This window comes from Equus przewalskii, chromosome 7 (genome assembly GCF_037783145.1).
Source record: "Equus przewalskii isolate Varuska chromosome 7, EquPr2, whole genome shotgun sequence".
NCBI classification, from domain to species: Eukaryota; Metazoa; Chordata; class Mammalia; order Perissodactyla; family Equidae; genus Equus; species Equus przewalskii.
The window spans coordinates 39,510,826-39,532,109 of NC_091837.1; the positions used below are offsets into that span (position 1 = coordinate 39,510,826).

The 21,284-nt window shown below is 43.0% G+C and overlaps 1 protein-coding gene across 1 annotated transcript in view; it reads left to right on the forward strand.

The window, feature by feature from the left end:
* Positions 1-835: 835 nt before the first annotated feature.
* Positions 836-21,284, forward strand: part of AFG3L2 (AFG3 like matrix AAA peptidase subunit 2) — a 37,339-nt gene continuing 16,890 nt past the window's right edge. Inside the window, exons 1-10 of the mRNA XM_008529591.2 lie at positions 836-1,255; positions 5,638-5,737; positions 6,395-6,472; positions 9,007-9,119; positions 9,274-9,426; positions 11,792-11,866; positions 13,989-14,113; positions 16,208-16,481; positions 17,712-17,849; positions 20,427-20,580. Of these exons, the coding sequence (XP_008527813.2) occupies positions 1,139-1,255; positions 5,638-5,737; positions 6,395-6,472; positions 9,007-9,119; positions 9,274-9,426; positions 11,792-11,866; positions 13,989-14,113; positions 16,208-16,481; positions 17,712-17,849; positions 20,427-20,580 (1,327 nt within the window). The 5' untranslated portion in view covers positions 836-1,138. The remainder of the gene's footprint in view (positions 1,256-5,637; positions 5,738-6,394; positions 6,473-9,006; positions 9,120-9,273; positions 9,427-11,791; positions 11,867-13,988; positions 14,114-16,207; positions 16,482-17,711; positions 17,850-20,426; positions 20,581-21,284) is intronic.

Consider the following 21,284-nt stretch of genomic DNA (forward strand, 5'->3'; position numbering starts at 1 on the left):
TCTGGCTTAAAGAGCGCATGCATTGGACGTTTAGGCAGGCATCACCACATTTCCTTCCATGAGCATGCACCATTCTGTGTGCCCACTAGTTACTTCTGAGAATGCCTGGCAGGCAAAGTGAGTTGTCAAAATTTTGGATTTTTGCCATTCTGACAGGTGAGAAATTTCATTAACATTTCAATAACTGTTCTTCCAGTTTTTTCCAATGTGTATATGTACATATACGCATAAATTTCTGATGCCTCATCTCGTGCCTGTCCTTTTCCTCCCCATCCACACATTTATGTCATGCATACTACTGGAAGACCTAACAGAAGACAGAGCCGAGATCTAAACTTGGCTACAAAGTCCAACCTCTACTCCACAGTCACAGCGCACGAAACAATGCGCAGTTTCCGCCGCCTGGAGAGCTCGCCTTATTCTCTGAGAATCATTTCTCTTTGAAACTGTTCCTGATGGGCTCAAGCTAGATGTCACAGTCCCAACACTTTTACTGTTGCATTTAGCTCACCCACTGGTTTGTGATTCTTTGCATTCTCTCCTAGGGTTAGGGATGTGTGTTTCGGCATTCCACAGCCTAGAACGATGCCGGACACTGATTAGACGCTCAGCAAACTATTTCACCAGTGACTCACTGAGAGAGTAACACCAAAAATGAAGATGGCTTCGCGACGGGACGGGGAAGGGTCCCTTTGCCTGCGGGCCCAGCAGCCCGGGCCACTCCCTCCCAGCAGCTCCGGGCTGCTCCTGCCCTCCTGCCCGCGCCCCTCCCCCTCGCCCTGCCGCCGACCCGCCCCTGACCCTGCCGCCCGCCCTCCACGCTCCTCCCTTCGGCCCCGCCTCCAGCCCAGGCTGAACCCAGATGCTGCTCGGCCGGAGCGCCGCCCGTGGGCCTGGAGGCCCACTCTACGGCTGACGTCAGCACGCCGGGGAGGGGCGGGGTCGCCGAAGGCGCGAGCGTCGAGAGCGTGGGCTCGCCCCTGAGCCCCGGCCTTGGAGAGGTCTCTCCCGGCCTCTCTGCTCCGAGCCGCCTCCGCTGCCGGAGGCCGCCCATCGCCGGCCGCGCTCCAGTCCGCCCGCCGGCCGCCGAGCCGCGCCTGCGCAGCGTCCCCGGCCCGAGTGGGCCGCGCCGGCGGCCATGGCGCACCGCTGCCTGCTGCTGTGGGGCCGGGGCGGCTGCCGGCCCCGCGGCCTGCCCCGGCTGCTCGTGCCTGGCGGCGGCGTGGGCCCCGCCGAGCGGTCCTGTCTCCAGACGGTGAGTCCGGGGCCCTGCGCCCTCCGCCCCCGGCCCGGCCCTCGGGCCCGCTTCCGGCCCGGGAGAGTAGGCGTCAAGGTCACCGGCCCCTGGGCGGGTTCCTCGCGTGATGAGGCTGCGTGCGCTGCCATCAGTGCCAGGAGGCCTGCGTTTCTGGTCGTGCACCCCGTGCTCCCGTATGCACGCTGTGCGTGGCAGCCCTGGGCGTCGAATTGGAACTTTGAGAACATGCCTCTCCAGCAGAGTCAGGTCTTTGCGCGTCAGGGAACCCTAAGTGAGCCTCTGGGAGGGTCGTCTCACTTCATTCAGGGCGAGCCCGTGTTACAGATAAGGCAGCTGAGAGCCCAGAAGGTTAGGGAACTGTCGTATTTCTGGCCTTGGTTGCCTTCGTTTCCCCTGCTTTCGTGACGTTGGGAAGTAGAGTGCGTGTGTTGTGTAGGTGCTTTAAGGGTCGGCAGCAGGAGCGTGGTGTTATGAAAGCGGAGGTTTTGGAGTTAAGTTCCTTAACCTCTCTGAGGCTCCATTTTTCCATAGGGCTATCCGAATGGGGCCATTGCTGGCGTTCTGGCTCTGGCATGTAGTAGATACCAAGAAATGTTAGCTGTGATTATTAATAATGTCATAGTGGAGACTGTGCTTGTTGTTGTTGGTAACCAGCGCATCCAGTGCTCCCACGGGTGGCGATGCTAATACGTTTTTCTGAAGTGGTGACACTGTGCTGACAGAGCCATGGCAGTAATCTGTCTCAAGGAAAGGTTCGTGTGGTGAGTAGTCGATGTCAGCTATTTCTGGGACACAGTTTCTTGCTGGCTGTCAGTTCTTTAAAGTCCAGCCTTGCACTGGTGTACCTGGAGGTGCACAGGTAGAGGCAAAAGAGGGAGGTGGTTCGGGCCCTGGAGTCTCACGGGAACCTGCCCCTTACTGACCAAATGCCCTTGAGGAAACTCTCTCAGCCTCTCCACTTGGAAGGGTGTGTTACTAGTACCTGCTTTTATGGTTTTTACTCTTTGAAGCTCCCTTGCAGTCTTGGATTATCTTCATCTCTTTCCCACTCCATACTGCCCTGCACTAGGCCTTTTTTCAGTTGCTTGCGTTGCGTCCATTTTCCTGTTGCCCCTTGCTCTCATACCTCTCTTTTTGCCCTTCGTGAATGTTGGGCTCAGACATATAATGAGCAAGTGGCGATCTGCCTTGTGAGTTTGCAGTTTTTATGTCAGGAATCCCATGTAAAAGGCCTGTCTTTCAAGTGGCACTGTTGTCCCTGTGATTCATTGCTGCTGACGTATAAGGAAGTCCCCTGCACTGACTGCAACAGCTGGTTGATTGGGGGTCCATGACATATTCCCTGGCAGTGCTCTGAAGCTCTGGATGGGGACACTGGGGCATTACTGTGCTACTTGCAAGGGAGTCTGATGAGGGGATTTTCCTTTAGGTTCTGCTGCTGTTAAAGGTGAGAGACGGAAGTACTAGTCTCACAGTGAGATTTCTGGGGAAAAGATTTTGACATGTGAGATGTCAGTTCTTGGGTATTATGCTCAGAGGAATAAGTCTGATGATAAAGCAACTAAAAACTGCTCATATTGTCAAGCATAAAAGCTAATCCTCTAAAATGAGGTGCTCTAAACTTAAATTTTGTAAATTGCTATCTTTTATATTCTTTAGTGGGCTTGGATTGGATATGCAGAGGAGAAGAGTTTCATTGATGATCCTTTTATAGAAACAACCTCAGTGTTAGATGTGGTCACAGATTATTGCCAGAGGTATTCCAGGTCAACACAATTTCAAATAGAGCCTACAGGGGGCTTATTAGTAAACAGACTTCTATGGAGTACATACCGTGTGCCCATTTCTCTACTAAGCTTTCTGGTGACAAAGACTTGCTTTATATGGTGATATAAAGAACTCTTGCCCTCAAATAGCTTTCAGAAATATTTGGAAACGATCATTTAAATCTAGGTATTGCCATACAATTTTAAAAGTGCTTTTACAAAAAGTGTTTTTTAATATGTTGTCACATTTGATCCTCACAGTAGTGTCCTTGGGAACTAGACAGGCAGAGTTGTTTTCTCCCATTACAGATGTGTAACTGAGGCTCCTAATATCATGAGACTTGGTTGAAGATCGTCATGCGAAAAATTCAGATTTCCAGCTTTAACTAAATTAAAAGTTATGACACTGACTGAACTATAAGTCCTTCAAATCCCAGGCTAGATGTCATTTTTCTTGTGACATCCCTGGGTCCCTTAAACGTGTAATCACTTCCTCTTCTCTGCTACCCCTCTTCCTTATACTTACAGGTTTTGTATTGTTGCACATATTATACTATCCTGTAATGGATCTGTCCCCGAGACTCTCTTCCTTTCACTGCTGAGTTTCTTGGGGGTAGGGACTGGTTCTGACCCCGCTGTGAACTCTCCACTGCTGGGCAGCATCTGGCCTGAAGTAGGCGGCTCAATAAATCAGTGTGACCAGCTTGAATAATAGGTCATTTTAATCTACACCCTTAATGGATCTGGCATTGGAAAAACTTTATTTATTCACTTATGTTACATTTTTATCCATTATCGGTGGTTATTTCATAGGTCATGTGTTCCCAGGGATCAGGGAAGGCATAAAAACAGAAGCCCCAGCTTTCTCAGATCAGCATTGCTGTCAATCAAGAACAGTGTCAATGTTTCTGTCCTATTTTGCTGTATAGAATCATTTATTAATTTGAAGTTAAATCAACTCTTTTATTTGTTTTTTTAGTTGACACTTTTTATTCACATACCATAAAATTCATCATTTTAAAGCGTACAATTCAGTGGTTTGTAGTATATTCACAGAGTTGTGCAGCCATCTCCACTGTCTAATTCCAGAGCGTTTCATCACCCCGAAAAGAAGCCGTGTAACTGTTACAATCACTCCCCATTTCTCCCCAATCATTCCTCCAGCCCTAGGCAACCTCTAATCTAGTCTCTGTGGATTTGCCTATTCTGGACATTTCATATAAATGGAATTATATAATATGTGACTTTTTGTGTTTGGTTTCTTTAACTTAGCATAGTGTTTGCAAGATTTATCCGTGTAGTAGCGTTTATCAGAACTTCATTCCTTTTTATGGCTGAATAATATTCCATTGTGTGAGTATACCACGTTTTATCTGTTTGTTAGTTGAACGACATTTGGGTTGTTTCCACTTTTTGGCTATTGTGAATAATGCTACCGTGAACATTAATGTACGAGGTTCTGTGAGGACGTATGTTTTCAGTTTTCTTGAGTAGGAGTGGAATCCTGGATCATATAGTAATTCTATATATATCATTTTGAGAATGCCAAAGTTTTCCAGAGTGGCCGCACCATTTCCTGTTCCTACCAGCAGTGTATGAGGGCTTCAAAATCTCCACATTCTCACCAACATTGTTATTGTCTGTCCTTTTGATTATAGCCACGCTAGTGGATGTGAAATTGTTTTATATGGTTTTGCGATATTCTGTTTTTCTCATCAGACATAAAGGCAAATTATGATGGCTGCCAATACAGATGAACTTCACTTTGAACTTTCTCATCTGTATTTAAAAGCTTCTCCTCCCAAAAAGTGGTGGTGAATTTTCACTTTGCAAAAAGATAAGATTACTTGAACTTTTTCACTGCCAAATTTGGATATATCCCTTCAATGCACCTTGCTGTTGGTTGCTTCTAATAGTGCAGCTAAAAATTTAATAGGGAGCTTCTTCAGTTTGTTTACATTATACCTCAATTTATCTAGACTGTATTTACAAACAACTTTTTAGCAACATAAGTTATTTAAAGCAGAGATATATCCTAATGGGACTTGTATAACCAGGGTTCTCACTGGGGTGACAGTATAGCAAATGTCTTTAGCAAATGTTACTAGTATAAGGATTATTGTGATGTTGGACCATAACTTTATCTTTGAACTAAAATAAACTTTGTATTATGTTTACGAGCAGCATTGTTGTGTAATTTCAGGTAAATATTCTTGCAGTATTGTAGATCCTGCAAATGAGTCAGCAAGAAGCAGCAGATTTTCTGTGTCAGAGTTTGTCTTTTGAAAACTGCAAATTAAGTAAACAATGCCAAAGTGACTGTGTCGGCAGAGAATTGTAACTGGGCTGCAATTCTAATTTATGTATGATTTTGAAGTACTCTTGTCTTCTGGCTGGTAATTTGTGTCTCCTGGTTCTGTTGCTGGGGTGGAGTGGCACAGTGCCAGACAATCCTAGTCCTCCCTTGTAGGGGTCATTCCGTGCTAGTCTGTAACCACTTGTTGAAAGGAGAAACGTTTCATCCCCTTTATGATATTAGCAAATGAAGCTCTTCCTTTTAAATTCTTTATCTTGATATAACCTTGATGCTTTTATTTATATGTCATGTTGCAGCTTTACCGATATGCTACAACTCAAGCAACAAGCGGCAGAAATTCTCTTTTGACAGATGTAATTGCTGCTTATCAAAGATTCTGTTCTCGACCTCCAAAAGGTAAATGCTTAGATGTGACCACAGTGTTCTACATTCTTGTTAAAGAGCAGTGCTGTCAGCAGTGTTCACTAGGCAGGTTCAAAGTGTTGTTTCAAGTTGACTCTTAATTTGTGTCTCCTCCTGTCCACTCCCTACCTTCTGTCTGATTGGGATGATGAAAGTGTGTCCTCTTCACATGTAACACTTTTATGGGTAATGAAATTGGCGTGAAAATGGAACTTTTTTCTTTTACATCTCTGGGTTGTGAACTATATTATTTAGACTTTGATTTACTCCTACACTAGAAATGTTACACTTTTAACTTATGTGTTTTAATGATGTATCAATTGCTTTAAAAACAAACACACACCGGCCAGCCCCCTGGCATAGTAGTTAAGTTCGCACATTCTGCTTCGGCGGCCTGGGGTTCGCTGGTTCGGATCCCACGTTTGGACCTACGCACCGCTTGTCAAGCCATGCCGTGACAGGCATCCCATGTATAAAGTAGAGGAAGATGGGCACGGAGGTTAGCTCAGGGCCAGTCTTCCTCAACAAAAAGAGGAGGATTGGCAGCAGATGTTAGCTCAGGGCTAATCTTTCTCAAAAAAAAAAAAGATTACACATAAAACCTGATGGATTTTGGTTTGAGGATATGTTTTTTTTTTCCTTTTCTAACAGGATTTGAAAAATACTTTCCTAATGGAAAAAATGGAAAAAAAGCTAGTGAACCTAAAGAAGTTATGGGAGAAAAAAAAGGTACCTTTTAAAAAAGATTGTTTGAACTTGCTGTTTTCCCATAATATATGATGTTGGTGATAGGTTTCACTGAAGAAAGACAGTGTTATCTTAAGGTAGTTCTGAAACCATAGGTTACAAGTGTATATAAAATTCCACACACCCTGTGTTTCATTTCACCTTAATTTTCTGTTCATATTTTCTCGACATTTTTCAAATTGAATTAATTTAAGGTCACCTTAGAGACGCTGACTGATCAATATCAGTCATATTTAACTGCATATTTGGTAAATATATTTGACACATAATTTAAACCACGGAGAAAAATCTTAGAAACCTAATACATGCAGTTTATTTGACACATATTGTGGTACAGTGCAGTGTTTTTCAAATTGTTCCTCAGACCCTTATTTTACCTCAGGGATTCAGAGAGGGTTTCTTAGGGCTGGGTGGCTGAGGGCACCATGTGGGCCCTGAGCCACCTGTCCCCCATGTCACATGTGTGAGAGCATTTAGCACAATGCCTGGCGTATGTTGACATTCAGTTGGCATCCTGTCTTCTTAGGGAAATGTAAGGAGAAATATACAGTCCTTGTTTTTAACTGAACTTGGATGTAGTTGGAGAGACATATGCTTAAAGAGCACAAGGAATGAGAGCAAGGCTCAGGGAGAATGGCTCGTGTGGGCTGATTGGAGCATTGGTGGCAGAGGCGGCATCTGCACTGTTGCCTGCGGGCATGGTGGGTGGCCTTTTAATCTTGATTTGGGGTCAGATTAATGATAATGTGCCTGCTTTTTCAATACAACCTGTTGGAGCCAGCCCTGATGGCCTAGTGGTTAAAGTTCAGCGCTCTCACAACTTCAGCACCCAGGTTCACTTCGCGGTCACGGAACCACATCACCTGTCTGTCAGTTGCCATACTTGGCTGTGGCTCACGTAGAAGAACTAGAAGGACTTACAACTAGGGTATACAACCATGCCCTGGGGCTTTAGGGAGGAAAAAAAGGTGGAAGATGGGAACATATGTTAGCTCAGGACAAATCCTTCCCTGCAAAAAAAAAAAAAAAAAAAAAAACACAACCTGTTGGATACCTTTTGTGCATATTCCATGAGAGGCATGGAATATTGTCAGACAACTTTAGAAATGTGCATACTCTGTTTCCCAGCCCTGTGCCTCCTTCCAGGTAGGACTTGCCTCTCTCAGACCCTCCCTCACTTGAGACAGGGGTGCAGAAGAAGCTCCTTGTGTGCATCATGGTGGAGTGAGCATGTCAGGAAGCCAGAGTGCCATGCAGTTACTGTGGGTGGCTGGGTGCTGCAGCCTCCCATCCTGCACAGTAGAGCAGTGACTTCACAGCAGTTGAAGATGTTAGAAGGGTATTTATGGGTCTTTGAAAGGATAGAGAAGTAGGGGAGAAAAGGAAGGTGTTAGTGACTGCATTAGTTTCCTAGGGCTGTCATGACAAAGTACCACGGCTGGGTGTCGTAAGCAACAGAAATGTATGTCTTTCAGTTCTGGAGGCTGCAAGTCCGGAATCCATGTGTTGGCAGGGTTAGTTCCTCCTGAAGGTCATGAAGGAAGAATCTGTGCCAGGCTTTTCTCCTTGGCTCGTAGATGCCCATCTTCTCCCTGTGTCTCTTCACATTGCCTTCTCTCTGTGCATGTCTGTGTCCAAAGTTCCCCTTTTGATAGAACACCAATCATATTGGATTAGGACCTACCCGTATGGCCTCATTAACTTGATTATTTCTATATCTCTCCAAAGAAGATCACTGGGTGTTAGGACTCCAACATATGACACAGTTCAACCCGTAACAGTGACTAATCTCAGATTCTTGCAAACTAATTCTATGTGGGTGAGGGTTTTTTTTTTTTGCCAGTTATCAAAATGTCTTTCCCACAGAAGAAACTATCAGCAGCGTTCACTTTGTGAGAGTGGGAAAGAGGAACCCTCACTTTTTACCTTCAAGTGGGAACTCAGGAGTTCACTTACCTACCTGCATTCAAATCCCAACTGTCACTCACTCACTGTCACTTAAGACTTCAACAGATTATTCAATAAGTACCTAAGCTACAGTTTCTTCGTCTGTAAAATGGGTATACCGTCATGTGTCACTTAACAGTGGGGATATGTTCTGAGAGATGCCTCATTAGGCGATTTTGTCATTGTAGGAACGTCAGAGTGCACTTACACAAACTGTCTACGGTATAGCCTACTACACACCTAGGCTATACGGTACTAATCTTATAGGACCACCGTTGTATATACGGTCTGTCGTTGACCAGAACCTCGTTGTGTGACACGTGACTGTAGTAGGATGCTTATTGGGTTATTGGGTTACTGTGCAGACTTCATGAGATAACATATATGCAGCCCTGGTGAGTGTCCATGAATTTTAACTCTTTGTATTAGTCTCATCCTTGCTCATAGTGCTTTATTTAGTAACTGTTAGTTACCATAATGTATTTTGCAGTGTCTTTTATTAAACTGTATTAATGAAAGCCTTGTTGAGAGATATAAAACCCTCCTATGCTGCTGTATACACTGTTTAGGAACAGAATCGAAGCCAGCTGCTGCCCCGCGCCCTTCTGGAGGAGGAGTTGGTGGTGGTGGAAAACGAGGTGGCAAGAAAGATGATTCTCACTGGTGGTCCAGGTTTCAGAAGGTTTGATTTCAAACTGTGTGTTAATTTTTAAGGTCTGAGGTGTCCCCGGAAAAGGTTGGGAGGCATTAATGGCATTGGGAGAGATTTGCGTCCAACATGGTGTAGATCATATTGTGACATTTCAGTCTTCACAGAAACTCTCTCCTTTGCCCAGGGTGACTTTCCGTGGGATGACAAGGAATTCAGGATGTACTTTCTCTGGACTGCTCTGTTTTGGGGTGGAGTCATGTTTTACTTCCTGTTCAAGAGCTCTGGGAGAGAAATCACCTGGAAGGACTTTGTCAATAACTATCTTTCCAAAGGAGTAGTAAGTATTTTATGGGATTGGTGTCTGTGGTGGTTGAAAAGGTGAATTTCAGTAGATTAGACCAATAAAGTAATGAATAGTCAACTAGTTAGCCAAATTTGTCCGATATAAGGTTGCTATTTTCATATTGGACTTTTTAATGCTAGAAAGTACTGCAACCAAAAAAACCTGTTTGTTTTGACCCAACAGTCCCCAAATTTACCACAGAATCCTTTATTTCACTTCATACCAGAACCTAGTTTAGGAACCACCGCTCCCAACTGTTGCTCTGGAGTCCTCCCTCGGCTCCATCATTTCCTCGTGTGCCCTCAGTTGCCTCTTTTCCCTACTGTAGTGTGCCAGCCTCTCCCAGCTTCTTTACGTCTTTACTGCTTTTACTCTCTCGTGGGCCATAAATAAGCGACTCGGTGTTTAAATGCAGACAGGCTCTAAGTGAGGGCTCGGGAGCCTCTGTCACCACTGGTTGGGTCTTTACCCAGTAAGACCCTATTTCAGCATACTTAAGACGCTATTGATTGTAAGACACCTTATTTTATATATTACTAAGAAAAATTTAGTAAGCTGCCAATGAAACTATGAAATGCCATCAGTTGTCACATGTGTCCCAATTTCTGAGATGTTAAAATATGAAAAATGTCCATCTTAGAATTGATGAAATAAAGTGATAGTGAGAACCAGGACCAGGCCTGCTCTGTAACCTTGGGGAAGTTAGGTAACCTCTCAAGACTGGATTTTCATCAATGAAATGGATAAAATAAAGATAAGGTATTAATACTTACTGAGGTAGTATAAAGAATCTAAAATTATTTTTAAAGGTTATACAGTGAAGGGCTGACTCAGTGGCGCAGTGGTTAAGTTCGCGTACTCTGCTTCAGCAGCCCGGGGTTCACAGGCTTGGGTCCTGGGCGCGGACCTACGCAGTGCTTGTCAAGCCATTTATAGTGGCATCCCACATAAAATAGAGGGAGACTGGCACAGGTGTTAGCTCAGCAACAATCTTCCTCAAGCAAAAAGAGGAAGATTGGCAACAAATGTTAGCTCAACAACAATCTTCCTCATCAAAAAAAAAGGAAGGTTATACAGTAAGCTGAGGATTGGAAGAATGGGAATGATTACCTACTCAGGGTTTTGAAGCAAGTGTTTCTCTCGTGAAAGCAAGGATACGCTATGTGTAATTCCAGGTGTTTGTGGGAGCCTGCTTTCTAGGGAGTAACTCCTGTCCACGTGTGGAGGGGGCTGCAGCCGTCCTTCCAAGTTGGGGGACAGGTCTTTGGGGAGGATTCTCCATAGCTGCATCTCCTTCTGACCCACTGGTTCATGGAATCTGTCTGCTGTTGCCCCAGCAGTTGTATCAGGGGTAGAGTACTTGAGTCATTCCTCTCCAGACTGCCTACCTTTAGGAACAGCCAGTCCCCTGTTCCAGCTCCTGGAATTATCTGGGGCTCCCTCACTTTCCATTTTTGACTCACACCCTCTAGGCTTCCTGCCACAGCAGACTTAATGGCAGCAGGAAACAAGCCTCTCCCCAAGGGCTCGTACTGCAAATCAGTCAGAAACCTTGGGATGAGGTTTTTAAGAGTGTTCTTAAGAATCCTGTATGGTTAGGAGGTTACAGAAAAAAACAAATTTAAACCGTTTTAGCCCTGTAGAGTGGCAAAAATTAAAAAGTCTCATAATAGCAAGTAAGGATTAGAACAACAGGACTGTTTTAGCAGGGAGTGTGAATTGGAGAGCCACTCTGGAGAGCTATCTGGCAGTGTCTGGTAAAGCCTTACCGATCTATCTATAGGTACACATTGCAGGGAAATTGTTGAAGATGTGCCCAAGAAGGTGTATGCAGGAATGTTTGTAACAGCGTTGTTTGTGGTAGTGAACATTTTGAAACAACCTAAATGTCTGTTTACAGAAGAATGGATATGTAACTTGGGGTTTGCTCATAAAATGGAATAGTCTGCAGAAGTGACATGTCAGCATGGGTAAACCTCACAAATATAACAATAGGAAGAAAAAGGAAATTGTGGAAGAATATATGCTAAACAAGGCCATTTTTAAAGTTTAAAAACAGGTAAAAGTGAGTGTACGTGTAGGGTTATATCTGCATGTGGCACAAGTACCAGGACATGCTTTGGGACGGTCAGCCCCTAATGTGGAGAGTGGCCGCCTCTGGGGAGAGGGTGTGACTGGCAGCTTCAGCAGTGTCTGTGATGTTTTCTTTCTCTAGGCAGAGTGGGGGAACAGGGAGCATCTGTATGTCACTCATTATTCTTTATATGTGTGAAATATCATCTGCGTTTTAAATGAGCTGAAGAATATGTCAAGTGTTTTCTGTAAATTTCTTTAAATATTTAACTTTTTAAAATTCCAGGTAGACAGACTGGAAGTCGTCAACAAGCGTTTTGTTCGAGTGACTTTTACACCAGGAAAAACTCCCGTTGATGGGGTAAATGATTTTATTAATTGATGTGAATTCGCTGTAAGTTAACTTTTCATATTTAAAGCTGAAAAGCACACATTCGCTCGCATTGTAGTGCTCTGTTCGCAGGATCTCCTGGAATTGGACAATGCAGCAGTTGTAATCTTCACTAACGTAGATGAGACTGTGAATGTTGTGTGTACGTAACTGTGATACAAGGACTGGGTTCGTCGTTTGTGTTTGGGTTTCGTTTTGGTAATCATTTTGGCTGTACCTTTAGGAAACTGAGTGAAATCCCAGTTTTCACTACTCCAGTATCATCTGTGATTTTTCAAGACTGAGAAAACAATTGTTTGGTTAGAAAAAACATGTTAAAATCTGAATTGTTTATGTCTTGAGACAGCTTTTTTCAAATCAGTTTAAGAAGCATTCTGATCATATCTCTCCCAGCAGTTTCGTGATACTATATTAATTTCCATTTCTTCTCTTATTTTTAAAATACTTGGTATTTCCTGTACAGCAGTTTGAACTCTGTTCCAGAGATCCTAGACCAGGTTGAGGGGGTTATTGCGGGGAGGTGGGGGCAGGCAGATAACGTTCCCAGGTGACTCCTAGTTCTGCTTTGGGCCTTACCCGCCAGGCCTAGCCCTGCACCCTTATCATCTGCTGTCTTAAGACCTTCTCCTCAGGGCCAGACCTCTCTACCACGTTACAGCTCTTCTCTTGGACGATTTTGTTTAACCATTTCCTGAGTCATCCTGCCTAGATGGGGCAACATTTAAGGACAACTAGGACTTATGGTTGCCGTCTCTCTCTGATCGCATATCAGTAAATGTAAGAATATCTGTAAAGTTATATGGCTCTGGTGTTTCAATCACTTTTTGGAAAGTTATTTTAATTGTCCTAATTTTTCCCCCATTCTCTTGACCTCATGATGTTATATCATATTATAAAACTTACTCTCCATCTTTTGTTTTTAGATACGTGGAGAGAAATACCAGAGTGATGTTCCCCACTCAGTAACACTGGTTGGTGGGAGGAGTATGGGGTGACATATTACTCTCTTCTGTGTGCACTTGTGAATCGTTTTGAGTTTTATAACACAGACTTACTGTTTGGATTAAAAAAATTTTTTTTTAAGGGATTGCAGGTTAAAGGAGGAACTAAGTCTTTTTGTGCTGTAAAGTGTGGCTAATACTTGCACAGTACTTGGAACAGGGTCTAGTATATAGTAAAACTCTATAATTGTGAGTTGTGTTTTTGTGGTTGTGTAAGAGAGGCGGTATGATGTGGTAATGAGGGTCCCTGGGCATAGAGCCAGACTACCTGCATTCAGATCCAGCCTCTTAGTAGATGTGTAACTGTGGGCAAGTGCCGTCACCTGTATAGTTTTCTCATCTATAAAATGGGTCTGGTAAGAGTCAGGACTGATATTCAGCCAGTAAACACCAGCACAGGGTGGAATACGTCTATGCTGTTGGCTAACATAGCCATTGTCTCAGGCCCTTCAGGGTCTCTCCCTGAGCCCGCAGAAACCTACTAGATCGAGTGAATAGAGGGTAGCGCTTAGCACACTGAGGCGCACTTCTGTTCTCATTCGGTGGTGGGGATGCCTTCCAGAGGTTCAATGATAGGACCTACTTCTTAGGGTGGTTCTGAAAATTGAATGAATTAATATATGTAAAGGGCTTAGAACAATGCCAGACACTTAGTAAGTGTTCAGAAAACTTTAGCTGTTATTACTGTGTCACGTTAGCGTTAGTTTGGGAACAGGTAACTGAGAAATACCTGGGAAATGGAGAAGAGAAAAAGGATGCATATTTCTTTACGAAAAGGACTGTCTTTTCAAATGGATTTTTCATTCTTTTGAGTTTATTATTTTAGAACCACTGAGGAATATTGCTAAAGAAATACTTATTTGCCAAGGATTGCCAGGTTTTCTCACTGAGTGAAACTTAATCACCGCATCATTAAAACTAGTCTTTTATTATTGCTATTTTAAAAAATTAATTAGTTAATTAAAAAATTTGTAAATTTTCAGTATTTCTGAAAAATTCTTGAAAAGTTGAATGCTTTAGTGACTTGAACCCTTTGTTTCCCCTTCCTTTCCCTAACAAAATTAGAATATTTCATTTTTCTGTTTTTATAGCAATACGTCTGGTTTAATATTGGCAGTGTGGACACCTTTGAGCGGAATCTGGAAACTTTACAGCAGGAATTGGGCATAGAAGGGGAGAATCGGGTACCTGTTGTCTACATTGCTGAAAGTGATGGGTAAGAAGCAATGAAAACACAGAAACATGTGGAAGACTGTTCACGGTGCTCTGTGTGGTTCACTCTGTATTATAATGTTATGCATTATATTCTTAAGCAGGCCTCTCTCAGTTTGGCCAGAGTTCTTTTTCTAAACCATTAGTAACCTACTGGTTTTTGCTAGTGACTGATTGATTTTCTACACATTTATATTTATATTGATTAGGGAGTAGTTTGGGGTATTAATGTCCAATGCACTCTCTTTTTCTAGGATTTTAGCATAAAGAGCCCCTTTGTGTTGAAGAGTGGCATTCCCACTTTTTACTATCATTTACATTTATATTTCACAGAGTTTTCCAGGATTTTTAAGTAACTCTTCTTGCTCTCTCATCAGAGCTGCTTCTTCCCTTAGAGGTTTTTTGTCTTTAGTGAGGCCACTTACAAGTCTGGGTCTTTCAAGAAGGGTCCATTGATTGCAAGAGTTGCTTGTCTTTGAGCTTACTTGGGAATTGTATTGCCTTTGAGTGTTCATCCACATACGCCCAGCTAGATCTCCTGGGAGTCACTCTATTTGCATTAAATGCAGAAGGTATACCTTGCTGTAGAGGTACCAGTTCAAGAGTGAAAGTAGAAATAAATTTTAATTTTTCTGTATATTTAAAAGAGCAGAAAAACAGAAAGCTAGTGTGTTAATCAACCTGATGGTGTTACTCAGTTTTAGGAACTTTCTTGAATCTTGGTTTGTGTAGACCTATGAGCTACCTGCAGTATTTAGATGCAGATGGCTATTGAGGTTATTTCACATATGATATATCCCTCTGCCCCAGACTGTCATATAATTATTTAACTCTATAGGCTGGTGCTGAAACATTACAAAAAGTTTTGTTGCATCATTCTTTAAACCTTTATCATCAGTGCATTTTTTTTCCTCCGGAAATAAATTTTTCGTGATTCTTGCTGCCTGCTGTGGCAGCATTTAGAATTTTGTAATAGGTGAAAAATTAGAAAGCAAATCCTGGCATGGGTTTTGTTTTGTTTTGTTTTTGACCTAAACTTGTACAAGATTTTGTTCCAAATTTCTTAGGGTAAGTTAAACTAAAGTTCATTATATTACCTTTTAAGTATATATCTGTGGTCATAGTTGTGTTAAAATTAACTTTGTTAAGACAGACAAACAAAAGGCAAAAGGCATCCCCAGACTATAAGTCCTTTCCAAGCAGTTCTCTCTAGAGCAGCGTGAGGTTGCAGGGCGCACCGCTTCCACTGGGAGTCTCTGTTGCCCTGCATAAGCCGCACACAGTGGCCTGTATGATGCTAGTCAAGAACACCACACTAGCTCTCACCTTTGTATACAGGGCTTTCGAAACTGGTATCTGTTAACTTAGCAAGGGTTCGATACTTGGAAGGCATCTCTTCAGAGTAGTTGATGCATTTCTGTAAGAGAACTGGAATTTCTACGTATGCTAATACCAGCAGTTTTTTAAGTGAGTAATTCAAAAGAAATTTCCTAGAAACTCAGATATAATGATGGTAAATCACAATTAAGTCTGTACTGTGCATAAGTGGTGGTTATTGGGATAGGAATAAAATGTCAGTGAACAGCATACATCATAAGAACAGATGGGTTTTTTTTGGTCTTCTGTGGTTCTGCTTCAGTGATATTGACACACTAAGATTATCCTTGAGCTTCAGATAAAATATTAGAATATTCAGGTTGTAGAAAAATAGAAAATGGGGGCCTGCCCAGTGGCATAGTGGTTGGGTTTGTGCACTCTACTTGGGTGGTCTGGGGTTTGCGGGTTCAGATCCTAGACATGGACCTGCACACTGATCATCAAACCATGCTGTGGAGGCCTCCCACATACAAAGTGGAGGATTGGCACGGACATTGGCTTAGGGACAGTCTTCCTCAAGCAAAGAGGGGAGGATTGGCAATAGATGGTAGCTCAAGGCCAGTCTTCCTCACCAAAAAGAAAGAAAGAAAGAAAGAAAGAAAGAAAATGTATGCAATAATTATCCCAAGCAGTTAGCAAAAAGTGTATCTTGCAAAACATTTAAAAAGCCAAAGATTAACAGTCTTAAAAACATGTCACTGTTCTGTGTGCTTCCCTTTAGTTCGTTTCTCCTGAGCATGCTGCCCACGGTGCTCATCATCGCTTTCTTGCTATATACCATACGAAGAGGGCCTGCTGGTATTGGTCGATCAGGCCGGGGGATGGGTGGACTCTTCAGTGTTGGAGAAACCACTGCCAAAGTCTTAAAGGATGAGATCGACGTGAAGTTCAAAGATGTGGCTGGCTGCGAGGAGGCCAAACTAGAGATAATGGAGTTTGTGAATTTCTTGAAAAACCCGAAGCAGTATCAAGACCTAGGAGCAAAAATACCAAAGGTAAAATGAACTCGCAGAAGGTTGTTTTCCACTCATTAGCCCCAAATCTTTTGAATTATGTCTTGATCTCTGAAGTTATAATTTTGTAAAGTTTGGTTACTTACTATAATGTGGCTGTTTTTCTCCTTCCTCTCTCTTAACTTATAGTCTCTGCTTAACTCCAGAGTATTTTTGGGTCAGTTGTTCTGTGAATTTGTCTTTTTGCATGTGGTGCGTATAGTCCTGAGAAGATTTGTGTTCTCTCTGCTTGGAAGCCTTCCTTGATTTGCCTTCCTTCCTCCCCAGTCTGATTTAGTTGCCCGAGCTTTCGGCAGCTGTAGTACCTTGAGCATGTGCTCCCTGCCGTCGCCTGGTTGTCCCTCCCTCAGCAGATGTGGATGAACCCTCTGCCTGGGCTTGGCACTGAGGTTCATGGTGCAGGATTCGGTGGAGAAGACAGGAGCACCAATTTTCACCTCCCTCCTCCCAGCAGACGTCCCTGTGCCCGCTGTGGGCCATAGGCGGCCTCACTGATGTTTGTACTCCCAGGGCCAGGCTAGGTCATTAAGTAAATGAATCAAAAAAATTGAACTAGTTCTTTTAAAAATCCATTAATAAAGTTTACTTTAAAGGAATCTTTTCTAACAGGAATCATCATTTTCTTGATTTCATGTCTTGCCCACATGGATAAAAAGTCATATTTTATAACTTTATAATTTGCTATTATTTAAGTACTTGTTCACATCATACTTAGGATCTCCACAACTTAAGTAATTATAGTGTTTGAGCAAACACTTCATTTTTTTCTTTTTAAGTTCATCATTGGTCATTATATTTTTACTTCATTTGTGAAATCTTAAAGGGAAGAAAATGTAAATTGGGAGTGTGGTGTTTGTGTCTCCTTGAATTATTTAAGTAGACCGCAATTGGTTTGTTAGTTTCCTAGCTTAAGTCACCCTTTATATACTGTTAGAAAGGCCTAAAAAGAAACTACTAAAAATCTTATAAAATAAGGGAAATATTTAAAATTTCATATTCTTACCAGTTTTTTTTAAAACAAAACAGTCTATAATAATCTTTTTCTTACACTTCTTACTAACATAAAAATGTTCTACCATAGTTCAAATGTTTAAGAAATGCTTAGTGTATATTACTGAAATTTGTAGACAGATTTATACCTTAGGAGTTATTTATGGATATGCAGTTTTTCTGAATTATAGTTAAATATGTTTTCTCTTTTTTTATCTGAAGGGTGCCATTCTCACTGGTCCTCCAGGTACCGGGAAGACGCTGCTAGCTAAGGCCACAGCTGGGGAAGCGAACGTTCCTTTCATCACCGTTAGTGGATCCGAGTTCTTGGAGATGTTTGTGGGTGTGGGTCCAGCTAGAGTAAGTCTTCTCTTCTGTTCTGATGGTGTAGCTTCTTCCCCCTTCCCTCTAGTTCCCTCCAGATGGGGACTTGGTGAAGATGGCCCTGTGCCCTGGTGTCCTCTGGAGTGACCTCTCACCATAACTGCCCCGGACACTCTTCCAGGGCAGACTCTGCTGCACAGCCTGTGGCTTCCGCCCAGTCATCCCCACCCCAGCCAGGACTGCAGGCTGTTAAACGGATTGTCTGTCTGTTGTTGAGTTGTAAGAGTTCTTTATATATTCCGGATACTAACTCCTAATCAGATCTATGATTTGCAAATATTTTCTTCCGTTGTGCATTGTCTTTTCACTTTCTTGATAATGACGCACAAAAGTTTTAAATTTTGATGAAGTTCGGTGTATCTGCTTTTTTCTTTTGTTGCTTGTGCTTTTAGCATCATATCTGAGAATCTGTGGCCATATCCAAGGTGATACATATTTACTCGTATATTTTCTTCTAAGAGTTTTATAGTTTTGGCCCTTATGTTTAGCTCTGTGGTCCATTTTGAGTCAGCGGTGTGAGTAAGGGTGCAGCTCCTCTCCCTTCCGTGTACATATCCAGTTTTCCCAGCATCGTTTGTTGAAAAGACTGTTATTTCCCCATTGAATGGTGTTGGCACCCTTGACCATAGATAGACATGAAAGTTTATTTCTGGACTCTCAGTTCTGTCCTATTGACCTATATGTCTGTGTTTATGCCAGTGCCATTCTGTCTTGATTACTGTTGCTTTGTAGTAACTTTAGAAATCAGGAAGTGTGAATGTGGATTAATTTTTAAAGAAACACTTAAATTTTTGCTGTTATGTATTTTACCAGTATCTAAAGTGTTGAGTCTTTTTTGAAGTGCTTTAGAAATGCCAAGTGCTATCACAATTACTTTTCCAAACATTAGGATACAACTTGCAGTCAATAACAAACTGTTGTGTTATCACTTGGCAGCATTTTTTCTTTCTCAGTGGCAAGTATAGTAATACCATTGTTGGCATCTTCGATGAAATGAACTATCATAGGTGGAGTAAGTGGATTTATGTGGGTTTTGTAAGGCAGATACGTCTTAGAAAAATAGAGGAGCGTGGGGGAGTTGAGTGTTTATAATGATGGCCCGTGGAATCTAATATGGGCAAGAGATGAACTGAAGACAGGAGAGGAGCTGTAGATGGTGGGAAAGCAGTGGGCCTAATGGGATGTAGACCTACGAAATAGGTAAAGAATTGGTTGTGGGAGATGCTTGAGTACATAGGCCGGTCAAACTGGTAGGAGAGTGGTCAGAGAGTAGACTGCCTGAGGCTGGCTGTTTAGAGGGGGCCCTGGCAGTGCTGGCCATGTCAGTGGAGCAAAAGGTGATTGAAGGGTGAGTCAGGGAACCGAGAGACCAAGACCCGTTCAGATGTGGAAATCACTAAGAAAATAGCACCTTGTGAAGGGTGTGGGTCGGGGAGTGGGACATCAGGCCTGTAGAGGATGAGAGTGGCCAGAGGGTAGAGTGCCTGCCACTGGGCAGGACCCTTAGCGAGCAGGGCATTTTCCAGCAGAATTATTTTGGCAGTAGTAACAGGGCGTGAGGTGGACCCCAACTTCAGCTGGCCTGGAGGGAAAGATACAAACACCTTCCAGTTGAGAGCTTTAGCTTTGCAGGAACGGCCAAATTTTAGGTCGGTCATGGAGGTGAAGGAAATGTTCAGGGAAGAGCTTGAGAGGGTAGGGGGTTGTTGATGACAGATCTGGAGTTCAGTGGGGGAGGCCGTAGAGGGATGTGAGTTATGTTAGGGCATGTGTTTAGAGCAGTATAGGACTGAAAACCTAGAATTCCAGGCAGGAGAGGATGATGGAGAGACTTCTGGTGAGTGAAATAAAAAGAGGTGTGAGCATAGGGAGTTTGTCTCGGAATGTCTTAGGGGCAAGACGATGGGCGAGACCCTGAACTCTTAGCTGATGGTGAGGCCTGGAGATGGCTGTTTCTTCTTCAGCCCGCTTAAACTATTGACCTGGGATGTGCTTGTGGGACAGAATGTGTGTGTAGGGCCTGCTCCTCTTGCAGTGGGGCTGAGGCAGGTCACCGTCGGTCGTTCTGGGGTGATCACTGTCTGGGCCTGGGTAGGTCATTGCCTTTGCTTTCTGTGTCCGTGTTGCCTGGGTCTGTTGTTAGTCAGTCTCTGCTTGTTAATAACTGCCTCAGGCGTGACATGTGCACCTCGGAGCAGTTTGAGCTTTAAACTGAATGTAAAGATTTATGGCTGAACTTTTACCTTTTTGTAGGCTAAAAATGTGTAGTATGAGTTTGTTGATGTTTTAAAAATAGCAGATATCAGTAGTGCTTATTACATATACATTAATGTATGAGATTAGAGAAATAATATTTGCTCACCTTAAATCAGTTACCCACCAAGCTACTCATCATTTGTCACTTCACTTCTTTGCCGCTGGTAACTTTTAAATATGTACCGCAGAGTGTATAACACAAAAGGTTGTCTTCCTATGGGATAGGAAACTTGATGTTTATTTTTAATTAGAAGGATAAATTATACTGACTTGTCTGTTATTTGTATTTTTGTCCAGGTCCGAGACTTATTTGCCCTTGCTCGGAAGAACGCCCCTTGCATTCTCTTCATTGATGAAATAGATGCTGTGGGAAGGAAGAGAGGAAGAGGCAACTTCGGGGGGCAGAGTGAGCAGGAGAATACACTCAATCAGCTGCTTGTGGAAATGGATGGTGAATATTCAAGTCTTTTGTATTGCAAATTGCACTTTCTAATTGTTCCTCGTATATCTAAAAGGAAAATCCTTATGCTGTTATCCAGTACAGGAAAAAAAGCATTCTCTAAGACAGCCCTTTTTAGAGGCTCTTTTATACCAGGAGTTAATAGCAAAATATTCTTGCCTGGCAGCCTGCCATAACTTAATATTGATGTTAAGATGGTATTTGTACCACATGTTGAATAAGAGAAAAATTGGTGAAATGATTCACAGAAAAATTATAGTGTCATTCTCAAAACCATTTATGATTTGGAAGCATCTGGAAAACCCATGTGTAACCAAGTGTGGATTTGGCAGATTTCAAATACTCTTCCAGTAAGAGAGTAGCAGTCTTTCCACGTCAGTCAGCTTTCTCTTTTATTGAGGAAAGCCAACTCTTAGGATGTGCCACCTCCTTCCCGCTGTCAGATACGTCGATGCTGTTGTGTGCTTTGAAAGGGGAAGCGTGCTGCCGAGTATTGAACTGGTTTACATTGCTGAGCTGGGCATAGTGTTGAGAATAAGAAGGTTGAGCCCCCTCCTCCAGTCTGGCGGTTGGTCCATGTGTAGGCCCGCGTGAATCAGAGTGCCACGTTTAGGGGAAATCAGCACCTGAGCCCTCTCAGTGCCAGGGTTCTGAGACTATGGCATTGGCATTTGATAAAACCGAGCAAGTTGAGC